We start from the raw sequence: 18,428 nt of genomic DNA, 5'->3' as shown, positions 1-18,428 counted from the left end.
GTCAGCGCTGGCCGCAGTGATTTGAATTTCTTGACTCTTCAGTCTGCGACTTAGCAATCATTTTGTGAGGCTTTTCCAACAGGTTTAAAGAGAGAATTCTGACAGAGGTACCTCAATATTCTGAATGAGAACTCAATTTACCAGGTTAAACTGTGATTAACATAATTTTATCACATTAAAAAAAAAAAAAAACCTTTCCCTTTGAGTCGATTCCGACTCATAGCAACCCTATATGACAGAGTAGAACTGCCCCATGGGGTTTCCAAGGAGCAGCTGGTGGATTCCAACTGCTAACCTTTTGGTTAGCAGCTGAGCTCTTAACCAGTGCGCCACCAGTCCTGGGTTTATTCTGATTATTTTCATTATGAGTTGTGTTTTCTTGGTTCTTTGTATGCTTCATAATCTTTGATTGGCTGCCAGATTATCAGGCTTTGTATGCTTGATAATCTTTTATTGGTAATCTTTGATTGGATTATGAATTTTACCTTCCTGGGTGCTGGATGGAGCCCTGGTGGCATAGTGGTTAAGCGCTTGGCTGCTAACCAAAAGGTCAGCAGTTCAAATCCACCAGCTGCTCCTTGGAAACCCTATGGGACAGTTCTACTCTGTCCTATAGGGTCGCTATGAGTCAGAATCGGCTCAACGGCAATGGGTTTGGGTTTTTTTGGTTTTTGGTGCTGGATATTTTTGTATTCCTATAAATCCTCTTGAGCTTTGTTCTGGGATGCAGTTAATTTCCTTGGAAAAGTTTGATCCTTTGCGTCTTGCTTTTGTGATTTGGTAGGTAGGTCCAGAGCAGTGCTAAATCTAGGGCTAATTACTGAGGTAAGACTTTTCTAAGTACTCTACCCAATGTTCCACGGATTATAAATATTTTTAGTCTGGTTGGTGGGAACAGGCATTATTCCCTGTCCTATGTGAACACAGAGCACTCTTCCCTCTAATCCTTTCAGATGGTTTGTTTCTGCAACTTCAGGTAGTTTCCTTACATACATGCTCTAATGAGTACTCTTCTGAATACTTGAGGGAGATGCTCTGCAGATCTCCAGGATTCTCTCTCTGTGAAGCTTTCTCCTCTCTAATATTCTATCCTGTGAACTCTAGCTGCTTTGGTCTCCTCAGACTCTCAGTATGTTTCCTCAACTCACAGAGTCCACTGGGCTCTGCCTCGGGTCCCTCTCCCTGTACCAGGCCTAGCAACTCTCTCAGTGTTAGGGCTCATCTCATTTGTTCTCCATTTCTCAAGAATAACTGTCTTTCATTGTCTGATGTCCAGAGTCTTAAAATCTGGTTTGTCTGTTTTTTGTTTGTTTGGTTAGTTAGTTATTTCAGGCAGGAAGGTAAATCGAGCCCCTGTTACTCTATCTATGCTGGAAGTAAAAAGTCCAGGAGTGACTTCAATTTATTTATTGTCTCCCTCCCTTTGCTTTGAAGGGGATTGGGTGGTTCAGATGCTAACAATAATAGGGTTAATTTTGTTTCTGCAATAGGAATCTGTCAAGTGATATATGTCAATTAGGAGTTTCAATAAGAAGAAATACCAGGTGATAGTTCATACCTTTTCCTCCTTACTTAGTTGATCCTGTAGGCAGTGGCATATCTAGGGTATTGCACTGGCCCTGGGCGTGTGGCACCATTGAGCAGTTTCTATTAACCCGCTATGGCCCAACGTCCTTCCTCAAACACAGTAATGTGTTAATTACAAGATTAACAAGCTTGACTTGTATTTTTAAGCTGATTTTATGGTAAAGCTATCCAAAAGAGGGGTGTCAGATGTTTGGACTATTTCAGTGCTTGCCACAGGCGCCATTTTCCATAGATACGCTGCTGGCCATACTGGATTAATAGAAACTGCTCAGTGGCATCAAAAGCCCACAGCCAGTGCAATACCTGCCATACCTGCCATACCCTAGTTATGCCTCTGCCTCTAGTATTGGTTTAGTATTGTATTATAATACACTGAATTACAGTTATGCCTTCATCCATGACTGTGTAATTTTTGTATCTTCTATACTCAATTTTTACTAATTTACTACAATAATCCATAAATTTATACTCTTTTAAATAATATGATTCTTATTTGCACTCACCTTGGTGAAAAGTATCACTTATCACTTTTTCTTGTTCCTTTAAGAGGAACCTTGATTGGTCAAAGATAACAGTGGCAAATTTCCAATTAGCAGCAGAGAGAGTACAGAGGCATACAAGCTTTTTTAAGATAGGAGTAGCTGCTGCTTCTAGGAAACAGTATGCTTGGCACTGGCTATCTGCAAAATAAAAGCCTTAAAATTAGTGTTTTTATAAAGATGGTACGCTCTTTTTGTGGAAACCAATTAAAGCATGTTACTTCATGAAAACCTGAACTTATATCCAAATTTTTTTCTAAGTTAAAATAATGAGGTTGCATAGAAACTTATTTTAGGATATTTATTCTAACTAGACTAGTAAAAACAAAACAAAAACAATTAGTATAATTTCATGGCTATCTTGCTTTTAAGAAACTAATGCAGTAACTAATTCAACATGGCAGGTATGAAGAGCCACATAAAGAGAATCACATTATTTTTTCTTTTTGCTCCTTTATTAGCTTAAAATCTTAAGCCAAACAAAGTTATAACAGTGACAAATTATTTCTAGTTATCACTATTATTGTTAGGTGCCGTCGAGTTGGTTCCAACTCATAGTCACCCTATGTACAACAGAACAAAACACTGCCTGGTCCTATGTCATCCTAACAATCGTTTTCACTAGAATATCATTACTGAAAGATTTGCATAGCCATCTAAATCCTTTGCCGTCAAGTTGACTCCAACTTATAGTGACCCTATAGGACAGAGTAGAACTGCCCCATAGGATTTCTAAGGCTGTAATCTTTACGGAAGCAAACTGCCACATCTTTTTCCTGTGGAGTGGCTGGTGGGTTCGAACCACTGACCTTTCGGTTAGCAGTCAAGCGCTTACCCGCTGTGCCACCAGGGCTCTTTGCATAGCCATCTAGAGATTATAAGTAAATGCAAACCAAAACAAGGAAAAGGTATTTGAGAACTAGTGTCATATTTCCTTATTGATTTTAATAATGAGCATGATGTTCTTAAGCAAGCTGTTCTTTTAGGAGTCAGAGACTATTCCATACAACGGAACAAAATTTTAATCAATATAAGAATCAACAGCAACTTATTTATATCTCCCTGAGAACAAAGAGAGCAATCACTAGCAGTTCATTTTCCAGACCGGGCAGAAAAGTCTGAGAAGTTGCAGTTTGTTCTGTAATGATTCTAGGGAAGCAGCAGCAGTTTAAATGAAGGAAGAAAGAACACCTAATAGACTTGGGTAGGGAGATGGGGAGGAGCAAAGGCAGTGAATAGGGCATTCCTGGTTTGGAAATAATTTGAAAATAGGAGAGAATGAAGAAAATTACATGGAAAATGAGGTACGTTCTAGACACCCAGGAAAGGGCTTTCAAATTGAGTAAATCTGAATGTATTTTAAAAGCATATAACATACCTGATGCTTGAATTTCAATTATATTATCTGCTCCCCTTTCTTGATTTATTTTCTCTACGGTTTTATTAGTACAGACAATAGCACTTTCATCTTGAAGAGTCAGAGAATGTTCCTCTTTATCTTGAAATTCTAATAAAAAATATTAAGATGAATTGTTCAGGAGAAACTTAATGTTGCTTTACTTAAATGCTTTCATCTAAAATATGATCACAATTGCTGAAGTTGTTCTTTGGAACACATCAGTATTAAACTGAACAACCACTCAGTTTCAACAGACCTAACACTACGCTGGTTAGTAAGCTGAATGGTATGATGGAAAAAACTTTGGCATCAGACTAATGTTTCAATCTCAGTTCTTACATTATCCTGTTTCCTCATACATAAAATTTGAATATACCTACTTTGAATATTGCTCTAAGGATTAAATGCCTAGTTCTTAATATATAAAAGGCACACACTATTATACTTCATTTCTCTGTGACTTTCCACATACCCTTCCTTCTGCTATGGGAATCGTCTCCTCTGCCCCAAGCCCTTCCTGTCTCCATGCTTTTTTAAGTAGGCCAATTCTCACTACTTTCCTTTTAGCTCTCAGGCACCTTCTATAACAAGGCTTGTTAACTGCCTACTCTTTCCAGGCCAGCAAAGTGCCCCTCTTTTTTGTTTCTTCAACACTCAGTGCATACCCTTCTCCTGGCACTTACCACATTGTATTGAAATGATCTGTCTTTAAGTCTAGCCTACTCCACTGCACTGTAAGCTTCTCAAGATGAAACACAGTACCATATTTATCTCTAATATGTAATTTAGTGCCTGGCATAGAGCAGTCAATAAATGTTAGTTTCCATCCTTCTTTCCTAGGTATTGTGGCGAATTCAAATATATATATATATATAAATATATCTAGTTACATTAACTAGATAGTAATGTGTAATGTTGTAATGTTAGGTGATGTCAAGTCGGTTCCAACTCCTAGTTACCCTACAGGACAGGGTAGAACTGCCCCCATAGGCTTTCCAAGGAGCAGCTGGTGGATTCGAACTGCCGACCTTTTGGTTAGCAGTCAAGCTCTTAACCACTGCGCTAACAGGGCTCCAGATAAAATTATCCTTTAATAATGAGATTAAGAGATAGTAATTTTAGAAACATTATTATCTTAAAACATTTTAATATATGAGCGTAAAATACATAGTGAAAAATATAAAACTAGAGTAAAATATCCTAAATTAGTTTATGTTGTTATTTCCAAATAATACTTTAACTATAAATAATTGGAGTAGCTATGATCAAATAATATAATTATTGTGTTTTTTAAGGGGGCAAGTAAGTTGTAACATCCTTTCTTGTCCCTGAATCAACTGTAAAGTAAGACAAGTAAAATATATACAAAAATATTACTTCTATTACTAATAAAGGCTAAGCTGGAGAATGGAGCTTAGTTTGAGAGTCAAATGAGCTTGCTAAATAAACACCATAATTAGCAGATTTACCCATCCAGTCACAGGCTATGCTGGACTAGGACAGGATTCCCCATGGTGGTGGTGGTAGGCCTACTCAGAAAAGATTCATGACATAGAGAAGCAGGGAGAATGCTTGTTCTTTGTGGGCAGCACATTCCATAAGCTTATGCCAAATTTTTTCTTTCCAAATTTACGATTCAAATAATTCATTCCACCTCCTCTGGGAAGGATGCATAAAGGGACAAAGAGGTTAGGAATGTAATACTTGTTGAGGAAACATCAGGAGTACAAAAGCATTCTCCCCTAACGTTAACACTCTTTAACTGTTTAGTAAATTAATGGCTACTTTTCACAGGGAAATGTTATTTTTATCTCTCTCCTTCTTTGCTGCTTTCCCTCATTTTCTTTGCCAACATACCCTATCACAAACTAGTATTGTAAGTATGGCAACCAGAAAAGGATGTCAGTGTCAATTTTGTAGTGGGTTTTTTTTTTTACCCTAAATATGAATAGAATCTGAAAACACTAACAGATCTGAAAATAACAAATCTTTTAAAGATTCCTAAAATTCCTATTTCTGTATCATATTTATAAGACAATTCTTTATATTTTGCTTATTCTTTTATGTAGAAGTTATGCTCTGTGTAACAAAGCAAATATTGGTTAGAAAGATCTCAGTTACATATAGCATTGTCACCAAGTTTATAAATTATACGGTGGTCGATCACATAAAAAGAAATTTCTTTCTATTACATTAGAAGAAATTTTATGGTGAATATATAGAAATATAAAAAACCCATTGCTGTTGAGACAATTCTGACTCACAATGACCCTATAGGACACAGTAGAACTGCCCTATAGGGTTTCTAAGGAGTGGCTGGTGGATTCAAACTGCCAACCTTTTGGATAGCAGCCGAGCTCTTAACCACTGTGCCATCAGGGCTCATACAGATGTAAAGGATCACACGATTCATGAACCTTTGACTATTACTCTGAATTTTTTGCAGAATTTTTCACTGTGGAAAATATACTGATTGAACACTTTAAGTAAACCTATAAAAGGCTGTTATGTCTTTTGGAAAGGTATATGGAACCATTATGACATTAAGGACTCACAATCTTGTGTACATTGATAGTATATAGAGCACCAAGGGCTAAGTATGCTATATCTAACATATAAATATTTATGTGTGTATATACTGCATCAGGGTAACCTGTGTCAAACTTATTCTAGCATGCCCATTCCTTACCAGAAGTGAAATGACATGACACATACACTGCCTCTGATGTGGTTATAAGCAGTGAATGTAAGACAACTATATACTCAAACAGAGACTCTGGTGAGGTTAAAAGAGTAATAAGTAATTAAATGGGCAAAGAAGTTCTGTAAGTACATATTAAAATATAAGTTAAAATACTAAGATATAATGACAGGTAAAAAAAGAGAATGGCAGAATGATCAACAAAAGTTAGAAATACTATGTATGTATGGCCAAGTTGCAGAAAGCAAGTTTTATAAGTAGTAGCTTTTGTTGCCAATTCAAATGCACTTTTTAACTGTACAGAAAATACACATCTATATCTAAATCATCTTAATAAACAAGCATCTTGAGTCAATGACATTTTCTTTGACTATGAAAAATAATATTCTATTTTGAAGAGTTTTCTTTGCTTTCTATAATAAATTAGCATTTAGTCCTTGACACTATCATATTTATGCCAAAATATTACTGAAATACCCACCATCTTTTTCATCACTATTTGTAACTTCTGTCTTTGAGATGCAAGTCTTATATTTATTTCGCAGCATAATAAAGTCACTCAAAAGGTCCAAATTATTCCCTCGTTTTTTACCATGTTCAAAAGATACTTTTTCAATTCTTGAAGAAGAGCATGATTCAATAGATGGTACTGTGCAATCAAGTTCAAAGTGATCTTTATTTTCTTTCTTTTGGATTATTCTGTAATCTAGCTCTGGATCATTCTTTGGTTTTTCTTCTTTTGTTGGTCTTTTAATAGAGATACATTTATTAGGAAAACACAGAGCTGGTATTTCTTTTGCCAGAGATAAACTCCTTTGTGGAAATGATAAATGACCATTTGCAGACTTCTCATTAATACATATAATAGGTAAAGAACAACTTTTATCTTCTAGCCATGCTGAAAACAGAAAATAAAAAATAACCAAATGACTTCCATGCCTAAATGAGTATTCTATTACGATAGTAGGATAATTTTTGGTTGTGGTTTCTTATTAATATAATTTGACCCTTAGGAGTACTTTGTTTACAATTTTGAAAATCAATTTTCGGTATACATATAAAATAACTTTTACAAAGAGATAAAAATTCAGCACCTTTTTTATACTAAAGGACCTAGGATAGCAAGCAAAGAAGGAATTCCAGAAAAAAAATATTTGCCAATAAGTTTGCAATGAGTCATAGCTTTGGAAATAACAGTTACTACAAGGGTTAAAAACTTATGTACTAGGAAGCCACAGACTGGGAGAAAATACTTACAATACATATACCTCACAAAAAATTGTATCCTAAAAATATATAAAGAACTTTTACAACTCAATTTAAATAAAGGAACCCAATTAAAATATGGGCAAAAGATTTGAACAATACTTCATATAATATATACATGTGCAGTATGATTGATCACTTTTATATGGCCTTTCTCCTCGTGGTCTTATAACTCCCACCAAATGGCTGGGTGGGACTATGCAAACGAGGTGCTTATGGCCAACCAAGGGGATTGGATAGCTTGCTAAAAATGTAAGTAAGGTGCATGGTACCCTTGTGGGGGTGGGACCATGAAAATAAGGTATATGGAACCCTAATGAGGGGATTGGTCAGTTTTGCCATCCCATTATGGTTAAAATGAGCCATCCCAAAGGCAGACGGGGGGACCTCATTACCACCAAGAAGAAGAGATGGGAGTGGAGAGTGTCCTTCGGATCTGGAGTCCCTGCACTGAGAACCTCCTAGACCCAGGAGACAGAGAGAGAGAGAGAGCTGTAACACCAGGGACAACACAGGATGGCAGGAAGCAGCAGCAGAGAAACGGCAGCAGCAGAACCAAGAGACTGGTGCAAGACAGCACAGTGGGCCTCCCAGCCCACAGAGCAAGTGGTCACAGTGGGTGTGCCAACCTACGGAATGAGAGAGCTGAGAGCCTTCGGGCAGGAGGCTTCCTGGTGGAGTGGGGTGCCCCCAAGCACTTATTGGCAGAGCTAAAGAGCTCTGTAACACTTGCCTGAGTAGGGCAGAGGCCGGGCCAAGGGGCCAAGAGGTCGAGGGCCAAGAGAGGCCTGCCTGTGGGCATGGCTAAGAGGCTTTCCTGATTGAAGAACTGTATCCTGAGTCATTCCTGATCCTGAATTGTAACCTGTTACTTCCCTAATACACCCCATAATTGTGACTGTGGTCTGTGAGTTCTGTGTAGCCACTGCAGTGAATCGCATTTGCAATGAATCAACTGCAACAAATTGAACCCAACAGAGAAGTAGAGTATACTGTGGGAGGGATGGCTGGTGTCAGAATTGGTAAAAAGGTTGGAGAGAGGAGGTATGTCCAACCTCCCTCTGCCTCATAGGAATCAGCCGTGGGCTGTTGATCTTGATTCTCCTTCCCCCTCGTGAGGTTAGATGAGTTCTGACAATGCTGTAGTGTCATTTCTACAGTTGGCATCAGAAGCAGGATTTGTTGCGATAGCTCCAGACTCATGGAATTATGGGACTTTGGAAGAGAAAGGATGAAAGGGTGTGGGGAGTGAAAGTTTTGATTCTTAGATGATTACTTTATTATCTGAAATGGCTGAAAGCAAAGTAAGAGGTGTTATTCTGCAGCTGAGGGGAGAAAAACTGCATCTGAAGTGGCTTGGGGCAAAAGCCAGGCTGGGTAAACAAGATGACTGATAGGGGGCCAGGGTCTTCTGGTTCCACCCAGCCAGAGGCCCAAGGCCATATGCAAATGAATGGGAAGATAGTCAAGGTGTGGAGAAGAAAAGCTGAAAGTGTAATGTTTTCAAAAGGGTTATGTGCTTATCTGAATGTACTATGGATATTGAATGTTTTTCCTACCTACTGTTAAAACACAGACCTAAATGTATGATGGAAATGAATATTGGGTATTATAGATTACAGACAGCATGTAACTATGCCTTCAGCTAATACATGATTGGATATGCTAAAAGGGGAACTAGGGTTTGCCTGAAAGAAACACAGGCTGTTGGTTTGAATGCAGTACTCCTTTGTGTAGAGTATTGGGTGCTTAGGCTGAAAACCTGAGCCGCACCCAGAACCTTCAGAGCCCAGAAATTCGCATTTGAAAAGACATGCAGACCCACCCAGAACTGCTGAAAGAGCAGGAAATTTGTATTTGAAGGAAGGACCTGCAGAAAAAAACATGATTGTTTTACTTTTTGAATTCTGAGCAAGTTTGCCCGTTGGATGCATCGAGGCAGGAAGTCAGTGCCCATCAAAAGAACCCCCTTCCAGGACTGGAAGTTAAAGGGAGCTGGTGAGTAGACAGCCTGCTATGCTCACTTGAGGTGACCACCTGGGGCCCTGAGATGAGCGGAAGCTGGGGAGGCGCGGCAACGAAGAGACGGGCTGAGTTTGGACATGTGCCTTTAAAACCAGTTGACCTAGCCCAGGTGGCCATCATAAGAGAGAGAAGGGGTCAGCTGGTCTGAAGTACAGGGAGGTGTGTGGACTCTCGAGCTTACAGCTGGTACCCACTGACCTAGCTTGGGTAGCTAGGGATGAGCTGACACAACTGAATGGGGATGAGATGACCTGGCCCCAGGTAAAAGGGGAAGAGAAAGTGATATATTTGACACTGGGAGCTGGTGTAGATTGCTGCAATTTGATGGCTTGCTCTGGACTGTACTTTGCTTCTGTATGCAGTTGCTCAAAGTTCTATCTGGAACAGAAGATTCTTCAGATAAAGGAACATGCTTGTCTCCTCAGAGTATTGGTTTGACAGGGATGGGCAACTTTAACATTGGCTATCTAAAACTAGAGGAAATAAAGGCACGAAGTGGCTGGCTGACATGCTTTCATGGGTGTGCTTACACTCGAAATGAGGGAGACAAGGGAGGATCCCCAATGAAGAGTTTCCTCTTTTCCTGGTGGGTCTGGGAAAGAGAGGGTGGGGAAGATGCTGATACGATTATATGATTCAGTTGTGAGTGTTGACTGTTAACAGGGTTAATTGTGATTATAAAAACTTGTAGAAGCAGTAACTGTGAAAGAGTGGAATAAGGGGGAGTCACTGCTGGGCTAAAGTACAGTAGCTGAACCTAAACTCCCCAAAAAGGTTTTGTTATACTGATACCTCATGAGGCTCACAGCAAGGGAATAATCTCTCAGTTAAATTTTATCAGAGGCCAGAAAAGGTGAAGACAAGATGACTCAGAGAACCTGACCAGATCAGATGGATACCTGCAGCAGACCTAAATGGCTGGTACCTGAGTAACCTCAACCTGAGGACTCTGTCCTACTGAAGGGCTAATTGTTAATAATTGTTTTGGACTGGAAAATGATTGGTAGGATAAATTATCCTCCAAGTATGAAAGAACCATGGCTAGAAGAGTCATGTGGTGCAATGGATTGCTTTTATATGGCCATTCTCACCATGGTCTTGTAACTCCCACCAAATCACTGGGTGGGACTATGCAAATGAGGAGCTTGTGGCCAACCAAGGGGATTGGATAACTTGTTAATAATGCAAATAAGGTACTAATAGTACAAATAAGGTGGGGGTGGGACCATGAAAATAAGGTGTATTAAACCCTAACAAGGGGATTGGTCAGTTTTGCCATCCTGCTAGGCTTAAAATGAACCATCCCAGAGGTGGACAGGGGGGACCTCACTACCATCAAGTAGAAGAGATGGGAGTGGAGCACATCCTTTTGTCCCGGAGTCCCTGTACTGAGAACCTCCTAGACCCAGGAGCTAGAGAGAGAGCTGTCAACACTGGAGATGGCACAAGACTGCAGGAAGCAGCAGCAAAGAAATGGCAGCAGCAGAACCAGGAAACTGGCATGAGATGGCACAGTGGGCTTCCCAGCCTACGGAGCAAGGTGGTTACAGTGGGTGTGCTGACCTATCGAACAAGAGAGCTGAGGGTCTTCGGGCAGGCTTTCTGGTGGAGTAGGGTACCTCCGAGCACTTGCTGGCTGAGCTAAAGAGCTTTGTAATGCTTGCCCAAGCAGGACAGAGGCCTAGCCAAGGGGCCGAGAGGCCCAGATCCAGAGAAAGGCCTGTCTCCAGGCACTGCTGAGAAGAGGCTATCCTGATGGAAGAACTGTATCCTGAGTCATTCCTAATTCTGAATTGTAACCTGTTACTTCCCTAATAAACCCCATAACTGTGAGTATGGCTGTGAGTTCTGTGTGGCCATTGCAATGAATTATCAAGCCCCACAGAGAAGCAGAGAGTGCTATGGGAGGGACAGCTGGTGTCAGAACTGATAAAAAGATTGGAGAGAGGAGGTGTGTCTGACCTGCCTCTGCCTCATAGGAATCAGCCTTGGGCTACTGAACTTGATTCTCCGTCCTCCTTGTGAAGTTAGACAGGAGGTCTGATGCTGCCACCATGCCATTTGGACAACATGCTACAACACAGATGAACTTTGAAAACATGCTAAGTGAAAGAAGTCACAACAGGCCATATATTATGTGATTCCACTTATCCACTTATATGAAATGTCCACAATAAGCAAATCTATAGAGACAGAGCGTTGATTAGTGGCTCTATGGCTGGGGGTTGGAGGAAAAAGGAGAATGACTCCTAATGAGCATGGAGCTTCCTTTGTACTATAACTGACTATGATGATGGTTATACAACTCTGAATACTCTAAACACTATTGAATTCTATACTTTAAATGGGTGATTTGTATGGTATGTGGATGATATCTTTTTTAAAATTCTTATCCTACCATAGGTAATCATCTAGGCCTTAGGATAGAGTGTGTATTTGATTGATGTAATCTGTTTATTTATTCTTCTTCCTACCAAGTCCCAAACCCTCTATGCCAACTGTCTTCAAACAGCCCTTGCTGATAACAATTTTTACCCCATTCCTTATCTCTTCAGACCAGTCTCCCAACCTACATAATAATTTCTTAAATTCACTTTTAAATATATTACTTTATAATAAACTTTCCCAGCTCCTTTAAAATCAAAATTTATTAATTATTATACAAACTAATTGAATAACAATACATGTATACTTCATAAAGATATAATTCAGGCTGAGTTTGTTCCATTTACTATAATGGCATATCTAGCAACCAAAATAAGTAAAAAAATACTCAAACAGACATGTTTGCCTTCATAAACTGTACAAGTAAAAAATGCTAAATTGTTAAATATTTTAATAAAAAAGAAAGTTTTCTATTGTTGAAGGGAGATTACTAAATATTATCAAACACTCAAAACTCAGCTGTCAGGTCAAAAAATAAGAGTCATGGCAATATGCTGATTTGCAGCTAGGCTGATGTGAACAGAATCTTGGCTAGAAATTAATCGTTTATAAAATGAAACAAAGCAATTTTAACTGAAAGTTGCTAGAAATTTAAAAACAGAGACTGAAGAATTTTAGAACAGAAAAAGATTTTAGGATTAGCTGGTCAAATTTCCTCATTTTTTTCATGGAAAAAAAAGTGGGGCCTAGAGAGGCCCAAGTCATAAATTCTGGCAGAGTCAGGGCCAGTACTGAATCCTGGAGCTTAGTTATATTTTCATAATCACGTAGTGAAAGGAAACCTAGTACCTAACATTTTTTTCAATCTGAAAATGTTCACAAAAGTGACAGTTATTATTATGTACTTACATTCTAATTGAAGCAACTTTGTAGGCAAAAGTATCTCCTTTTTAGTATTGTCAGAAGATAGATAATTGTGACACAAATCTGTATTTAGATGTTCCAAAGTTTCTGTCATTTTCAGATTTGGTCCTGCTTGTTTCCACCACTCTGCCCTTAAAGGACTAATCACAAGGCTTTCTTCTTCAATGGAAAACATCTTTTTAAAATCTGTAACTGAATACTGACTGTTGGGCTCTTGAGTTCTTTGTACTTAAAAAAAAAAAACCAAAAAACAAATAGTCAAAAATAGTTCACAGGGTAAAAGAGACAAAAAACAAGATAAACAGAACCACACTGAAAATTCTTTACCATGAAATATATTTCCACACATTAGAAAAAGAAGAAACTTGAAGTTACAGCTAGTTATTTTATCTTCAAGATGCTAATATTTGTAAAAATCTAAACTATTACAGCAGTAGAAGTCATATAAAGGATTTATTTCAATTTTTGAAATAGCAAGAAGGTAAAATTATTCAAATATTTAGAAGGAACCATTATTTTGTTTGACCACTTTTAATTACTAAATTAACATATTTGATAACATTTTGAAGAAGTCATGCAAGATTTATTAAATCGGAATCTCTAATTCATTATAATAAGCTTAAACAACTAGGTATATTTGATCAGTTTTATGATGACTATCCTCTTAGACATCAGGGTACAAAGTTTTCTGCTTGATTACTTTTTAGTCTAAATAGAGATAAATCTTAATTTATGGAGGATTTGAAGTAGTACAACTATTTAATTTTATTATCTGTATTACAGTTTTATTATTATTATAATAAGCATCAACCCAAAATTAAGATTATAAATTTTGAAATCTTAGTTTTTGAATGGTGCTTTTATAATATTAGTAAAGTGATAATACAGGTAGTAATATCAATAATAGTAACCATTATTTACTAAAATACACATGACACTGTGCTAAGTGCTTTATATACATTATTCTCAATTAATCCCCAAAATAACCCTATTAACTAGATACTATTTTTGACAGCTTTATAGAGGTATAATTGGCATGCAATAAATCACACATATCTAAAGTGAAGAGTTTGACATATACATTCATGAAACCATCACTACAACCAGAATAATAAACATATCCATCAACCTCCAAAGTTTTGTCATGCCTCTTTATAATATCTCTTCCTTCCATTTTTAAGTATATTGTCATGGATTGAATTATGTCCCCCCAAAAAATGTGTGTGTCAGTTTGGCTAGGCCGTGATTCCCTGTATTGTGTGATTTTCCTATATGTTGTAAATTCTGCCTCTATGACATTAATGAGGGAGGATGGGCAGCAGTTGTGTTAGTAAGGCAGGACTCAGTCTACAAGATTGGATTGTGTCCTGAGGCAATCTCTTGAGATATAAGAGAGAAAAGTGAGCAGAGAGACAGGGGGACCTCATACTACCAAGAAAGCAGTGCCAGGAGCAGAGCATGTTCTTTGGACCTGGGGTCCCTGTGTGGAGAAGCTCCTAGTCTGGGGGAACATTGATGAGAAGGCCAACAGAGAGAGAAAGCCTTCCCCTGGAGCTGACGCCCTGAATTTGGACCTTTAGCCTACTTTACTGTGAAGAAATAAATTTCTCTTTGTTAAAGCCACCCACTTGTGGTATTTCTGTTACAGCAGCACTAGATGACTAAGACATATATAATTCAGTGACTTTAATTATATTCACCATGTTGTGCAACCATCACCACTATCTATGTCCAAATTTTTTTCATCACTTGAAACAGAAACTCAGTACCCCTTAAGTAGTAACTCCCTCTTTCTCCTTCCCCCTAGACCCTGGTAACCAACTAATCTACTCTGGTTTCTATGCATTTGCTTGTTCTAGATATTTCATATAAATAGGATCATACAATATTTGTCCTTTTGTATCTGACTTATTTTCAGCATAATGTTTTCAAGGTTCATCTATGTCATAGCATGTATCGGAACTTATTTCTCTTTATGGCTGAACAATATTCCATTGTATGTATATACACATTGTTTATCCATTCATCTGTCCATGGACACTTGGGTTGTTTCCATCTTTTGGCTACTGTGAATAGTGCTGCAGTGAATACTCGTGTACAAGTATCTGTTTGAGTCCCTGCTTTCAGGTACTTTGGGTATATACCTAGGAGTAGAATTACTGGGTCATGTGGAAATTCTACGCTTAGCTTTTTGAGGACTCATCAAATTGTTTTCCACAGAAGCCACACCATTTTACAATCCCGCTAGCAATGGATGAAGGTTTCAATTTCTCTACATCCTTGTCAACACTTGTTTTCCAATTTTTCTGATACTAGCAATCCTAGTGGGTGTGAAGTGGTATCTCATCGGGATTTTGACTTGCATTCCCTAACGATAAATTATGTTGAGCATCTTTTCATGCGCTTATTGGCCATGTGTATATCTTCCTTGAAATGTCTATTCAAGTCCTTTGTTAATTTTTATTTGGGTTGTTTGGTCGGTCATTCTTTATAGTCTCTTGTTCTTTGCTTGTATTTCTTCTCCTCCCTCACTTTTGCTTTAAATAGATATTATACTCCTGTCTGACAATTCCATTATGGGATTTGATTTTTATGCCTTTTGTTTCTGCTGGATCTCACTGATGATGCCTAACTATTAGTGATTTTTGTCTGTTAGCACGTGTTTCTTCAAACTTTGTGGAAATTCTTTGAAGCATGGGTTGACATTGCATTCCTCAGAAAGGACATGCTTCCCTTAGGAAGAATTTACATTTGTTTCGCTATCTGTTTGGGGGCACTATCAACCTGGGACTACTTTAAATTAAATCACTGTTTTTCAGATCATATTGAATTTAGACTGCAACCTGCCATGATGGCTTGTTCCTCGTTAAAAATTCTTAAAGGGAGATTTTTTTTTTTCTTTTCCTCTCTTCCAGCACCAATGTAGAAATAGGCAAATTTACTCAGTATCAATTCTATGTGGTGGTTCTTATATGTTCTTATTTTGATAGACTAGGTTGTTGGACTCACAGTTTTATGCAGGGGTATCCAATTAAACTGTCTACCTAGGATAAGCTTTAGGTTTATTTCTTGGCCCTACATAGCATGCAGACATCAAAACAGAGGCTCAAGGTCTCCAGAAATCCTCCAAGTTGAAAGTCAGCTTTGGTGCTCACTTGATCCCCAGGATGCCTGTTTTTACTTTGTTTTTGGCCTCCATAACTTATTTTAAACATTTTAAAAAGAATATTTTATCCAGAGTTCCATTTTCATAGTAGAAGAGTTCAGACACAGAAAAAGAGTTTAACATACTCAGATAAACTTTGAATATACATGTGCAATTTATATTCAATTCAAAATTATTTTGTTAAATATAAAAACAAATTTTGTTAAAATATTTTTAAAGAAGTCTCTTTGGAAAGCTTGGGAAGCCAAAAATAAATTTTAGCATTAGCTTAAGTAATATAATTTTAGCATTAGTAAAATTTTTATAACCAACTCACAAACTTGGAAATATAAACTATACATATGGGACTGTACCTGCATCTCCCCTCCCCACACACACCCATATATAGGAATTACCAAAAAAAAAAATCAGCAAGTCAAGATCTTGCCATATACTCCCACATTGAGCATAATAAGCATTCTGGCAGACATTTGGATATCTTAGCTTTGTGCTAAGTTACATATTCTGTGTTAAGAAATAGTCAATGAAAAATGATATTCTATATTTCTACTGATTGTACTTTTTCAGCTATGTTATCTATTTAGCATTCAAAATCAATTAAGCTTTACCTGTAAGCAAAAATGGTTTCAAAACACTTCTGCAGCTTTCTAATTGCCATACCATCCAGTATTTATTAGCTGATTCTTCAGTGGCAAGCAAAGTGCTGAAAGAGAAGAGTTAAAGTTTAGTACATTTATAATATTGAGTCTTTTTGTACAATAAAAATCTATTTTAGGAAAAGTACTTCTTACAGTTAAAAGCAAGTGAAATTAACTATTTTATAAATGTATAAACTGAAGTAGAATTCTGAAGACTAAATTTCAAATGCTTACTTTCTCCTCCCCTGGGAAAGTTTGGTCATTTGGCAGCTGCTTAATTAACTGCTGCTTGCCTCCTGTCGTGGATTGAATTGTGTCCCCCAAAAATATCTGTCAACTTGGCTGAGTCATGATTCCCAGTATTGTATGACTGTGGACCATTTTGTAATCTGATGTGATTTCCTTATGTGTTGTAAACTCTATCACTATGATGAGGTTATACTGATGAGGTCTACAAGATTGGATAGTGTCTTAAGCCAATCTCTTTTGAGATGTAAAACAGAGAAGCGAGTGGAGACAAATGGGAACCTCACACCACCAAGAAAGCAGTGCTGCAAGCACAGGGTGTCCTTTGGACCTGAGGTTCCTATGCTGAGATGCTCGCAGACCAAGGGAAGACTGATGCATCACAAGGACCTTCCTCCAGAGCCGACAGAGAGAGGGGGCCTTCTCCTGAAGCTGATGCCGTGAATTTGGACTTGTAGCCTACTGGACTGTGAGAGAATAAACTTTTTCTTTGTTAAAAGCCATCCACTTGTGGTATTTCTGTTAGAGCAGCACTAGATGACTAAGACACCTCCTAACTTCCTCTTACCTCTACCTGTCTCAATGGAACCTGGAACCTAAGAGGGCTGACAGGAGGGTTAAAGTACCTCCCTCCGTAAACTGTGCCAGTATCAACCTTACAAGCCACCCAATATAAAAACACAATCTAAGTAAAATTACCATGCAAATAGCAGCTTTAAGACAAATTTTTATAAAACCCGCTGTCCCCAAATCCATTGTACACAGAATTCTGGAGGCTGTATTGTTGGGGGATCAGAACTATGAAAAAGTCCTGTCTTTTCTACTTTCTCTTAAAGTGATACAGTCTCAAAATTTAGTTTAGTTCAGGTCCTTCAATCTAAGTGGGTGTGTAAGTGCGTGAGTGATCTGTGTCTGTGTATGTTTGTATTTTGGGGTAGTAGGGGAGAAACAGGAAATATGTATGATAATCAGTGCAAATCACAGTTTATCAGTAGTTATGAAGATTACTAGCCTTGGTAGGGAAGAGACCATTAATTTACAAACCCTTTAATCTGTGTCCCAAACCTCCCACACCCCCAAGTGAGAACTGATTGTATTCTGTTTCTCTGATCTTACGGTACATATGTGAGTATGCTAATTATAAGTACTGCTAATTAAGTCAACATTCCAGGGCAGTAGAAATCTAGGTTTTAAGTCTAAGCTGTCCAATTTACCCACATTAAAAAAAAAATCTGGGCACGTGGTGGCAAAATTTGGGAACCTAGACAATTCTTGAACCTTACCAAGGTCTTTCTGACAACCAGACACCTCAGATTGTAGGCAATTATTTTAAAGTGAGAAGAAGAGGATAGTCAGATAAGCCATGTCCAACAGGAGACCAAATAAAGCAAACATTCTCACTCTTTTTTTTTTTTTTAATATTTTATTGTACTTCAGGTGAAGGCTTACAGAACAGATAGTTTCTCATGTAACAGTAGCACACATGCTGTTTTATGACATTGGTTAACAACCCCACAACATTTTAACCCTCTAAATTCTCAACTTTTTTTTT

General features: G+C 37.9%; 1 protein-coding gene across 1 annotated transcript in view; it reads right to left on the bottom strand.

Annotated features, from left to right (window-relative positions):
• Nucleotides 1-18,428, bottom strand: part of SHOC1 (shortage in chiasmata 1) — a 92,211-nt gene that overhangs the window by 50,281 nt on the left and 23,502 nt on the right. Inside the window, 5 exon segments of the mRNA XM_004372164.2 lie at nt 2,091-2,267; nt 3,505-3,624; nt 6,708-7,124; nt 12,812-13,054; nt 16,601-16,695. Coding sequence (XP_004372221.1) covers nt 2,091-2,267; nt 3,505-3,624; nt 6,708-7,124; nt 12,812-13,054; nt 16,601-16,695 — 1,052 coding nt within the window.

The sequence above is a fragment of the Trichechus manatus genome, unplaced genomic scaffold (genome assembly GCF_000243295.1).
Source record: "Trichechus manatus latirostris isolate Lorelei unplaced genomic scaffold, TriManLat1.0 scaffold00016, whole genome shotgun sequence".
In the NCBI taxonomy this organism is placed as follows: Eukaryota; Metazoa; Chordata; class Mammalia; order Sirenia; family Trichechidae; genus Trichechus; species Trichechus manatus.
The sequence above is the reverse complement of the archived record's forward strand: the minus strand, read 5'-3'. Positions and strand labels throughout refer to the sequence as shown.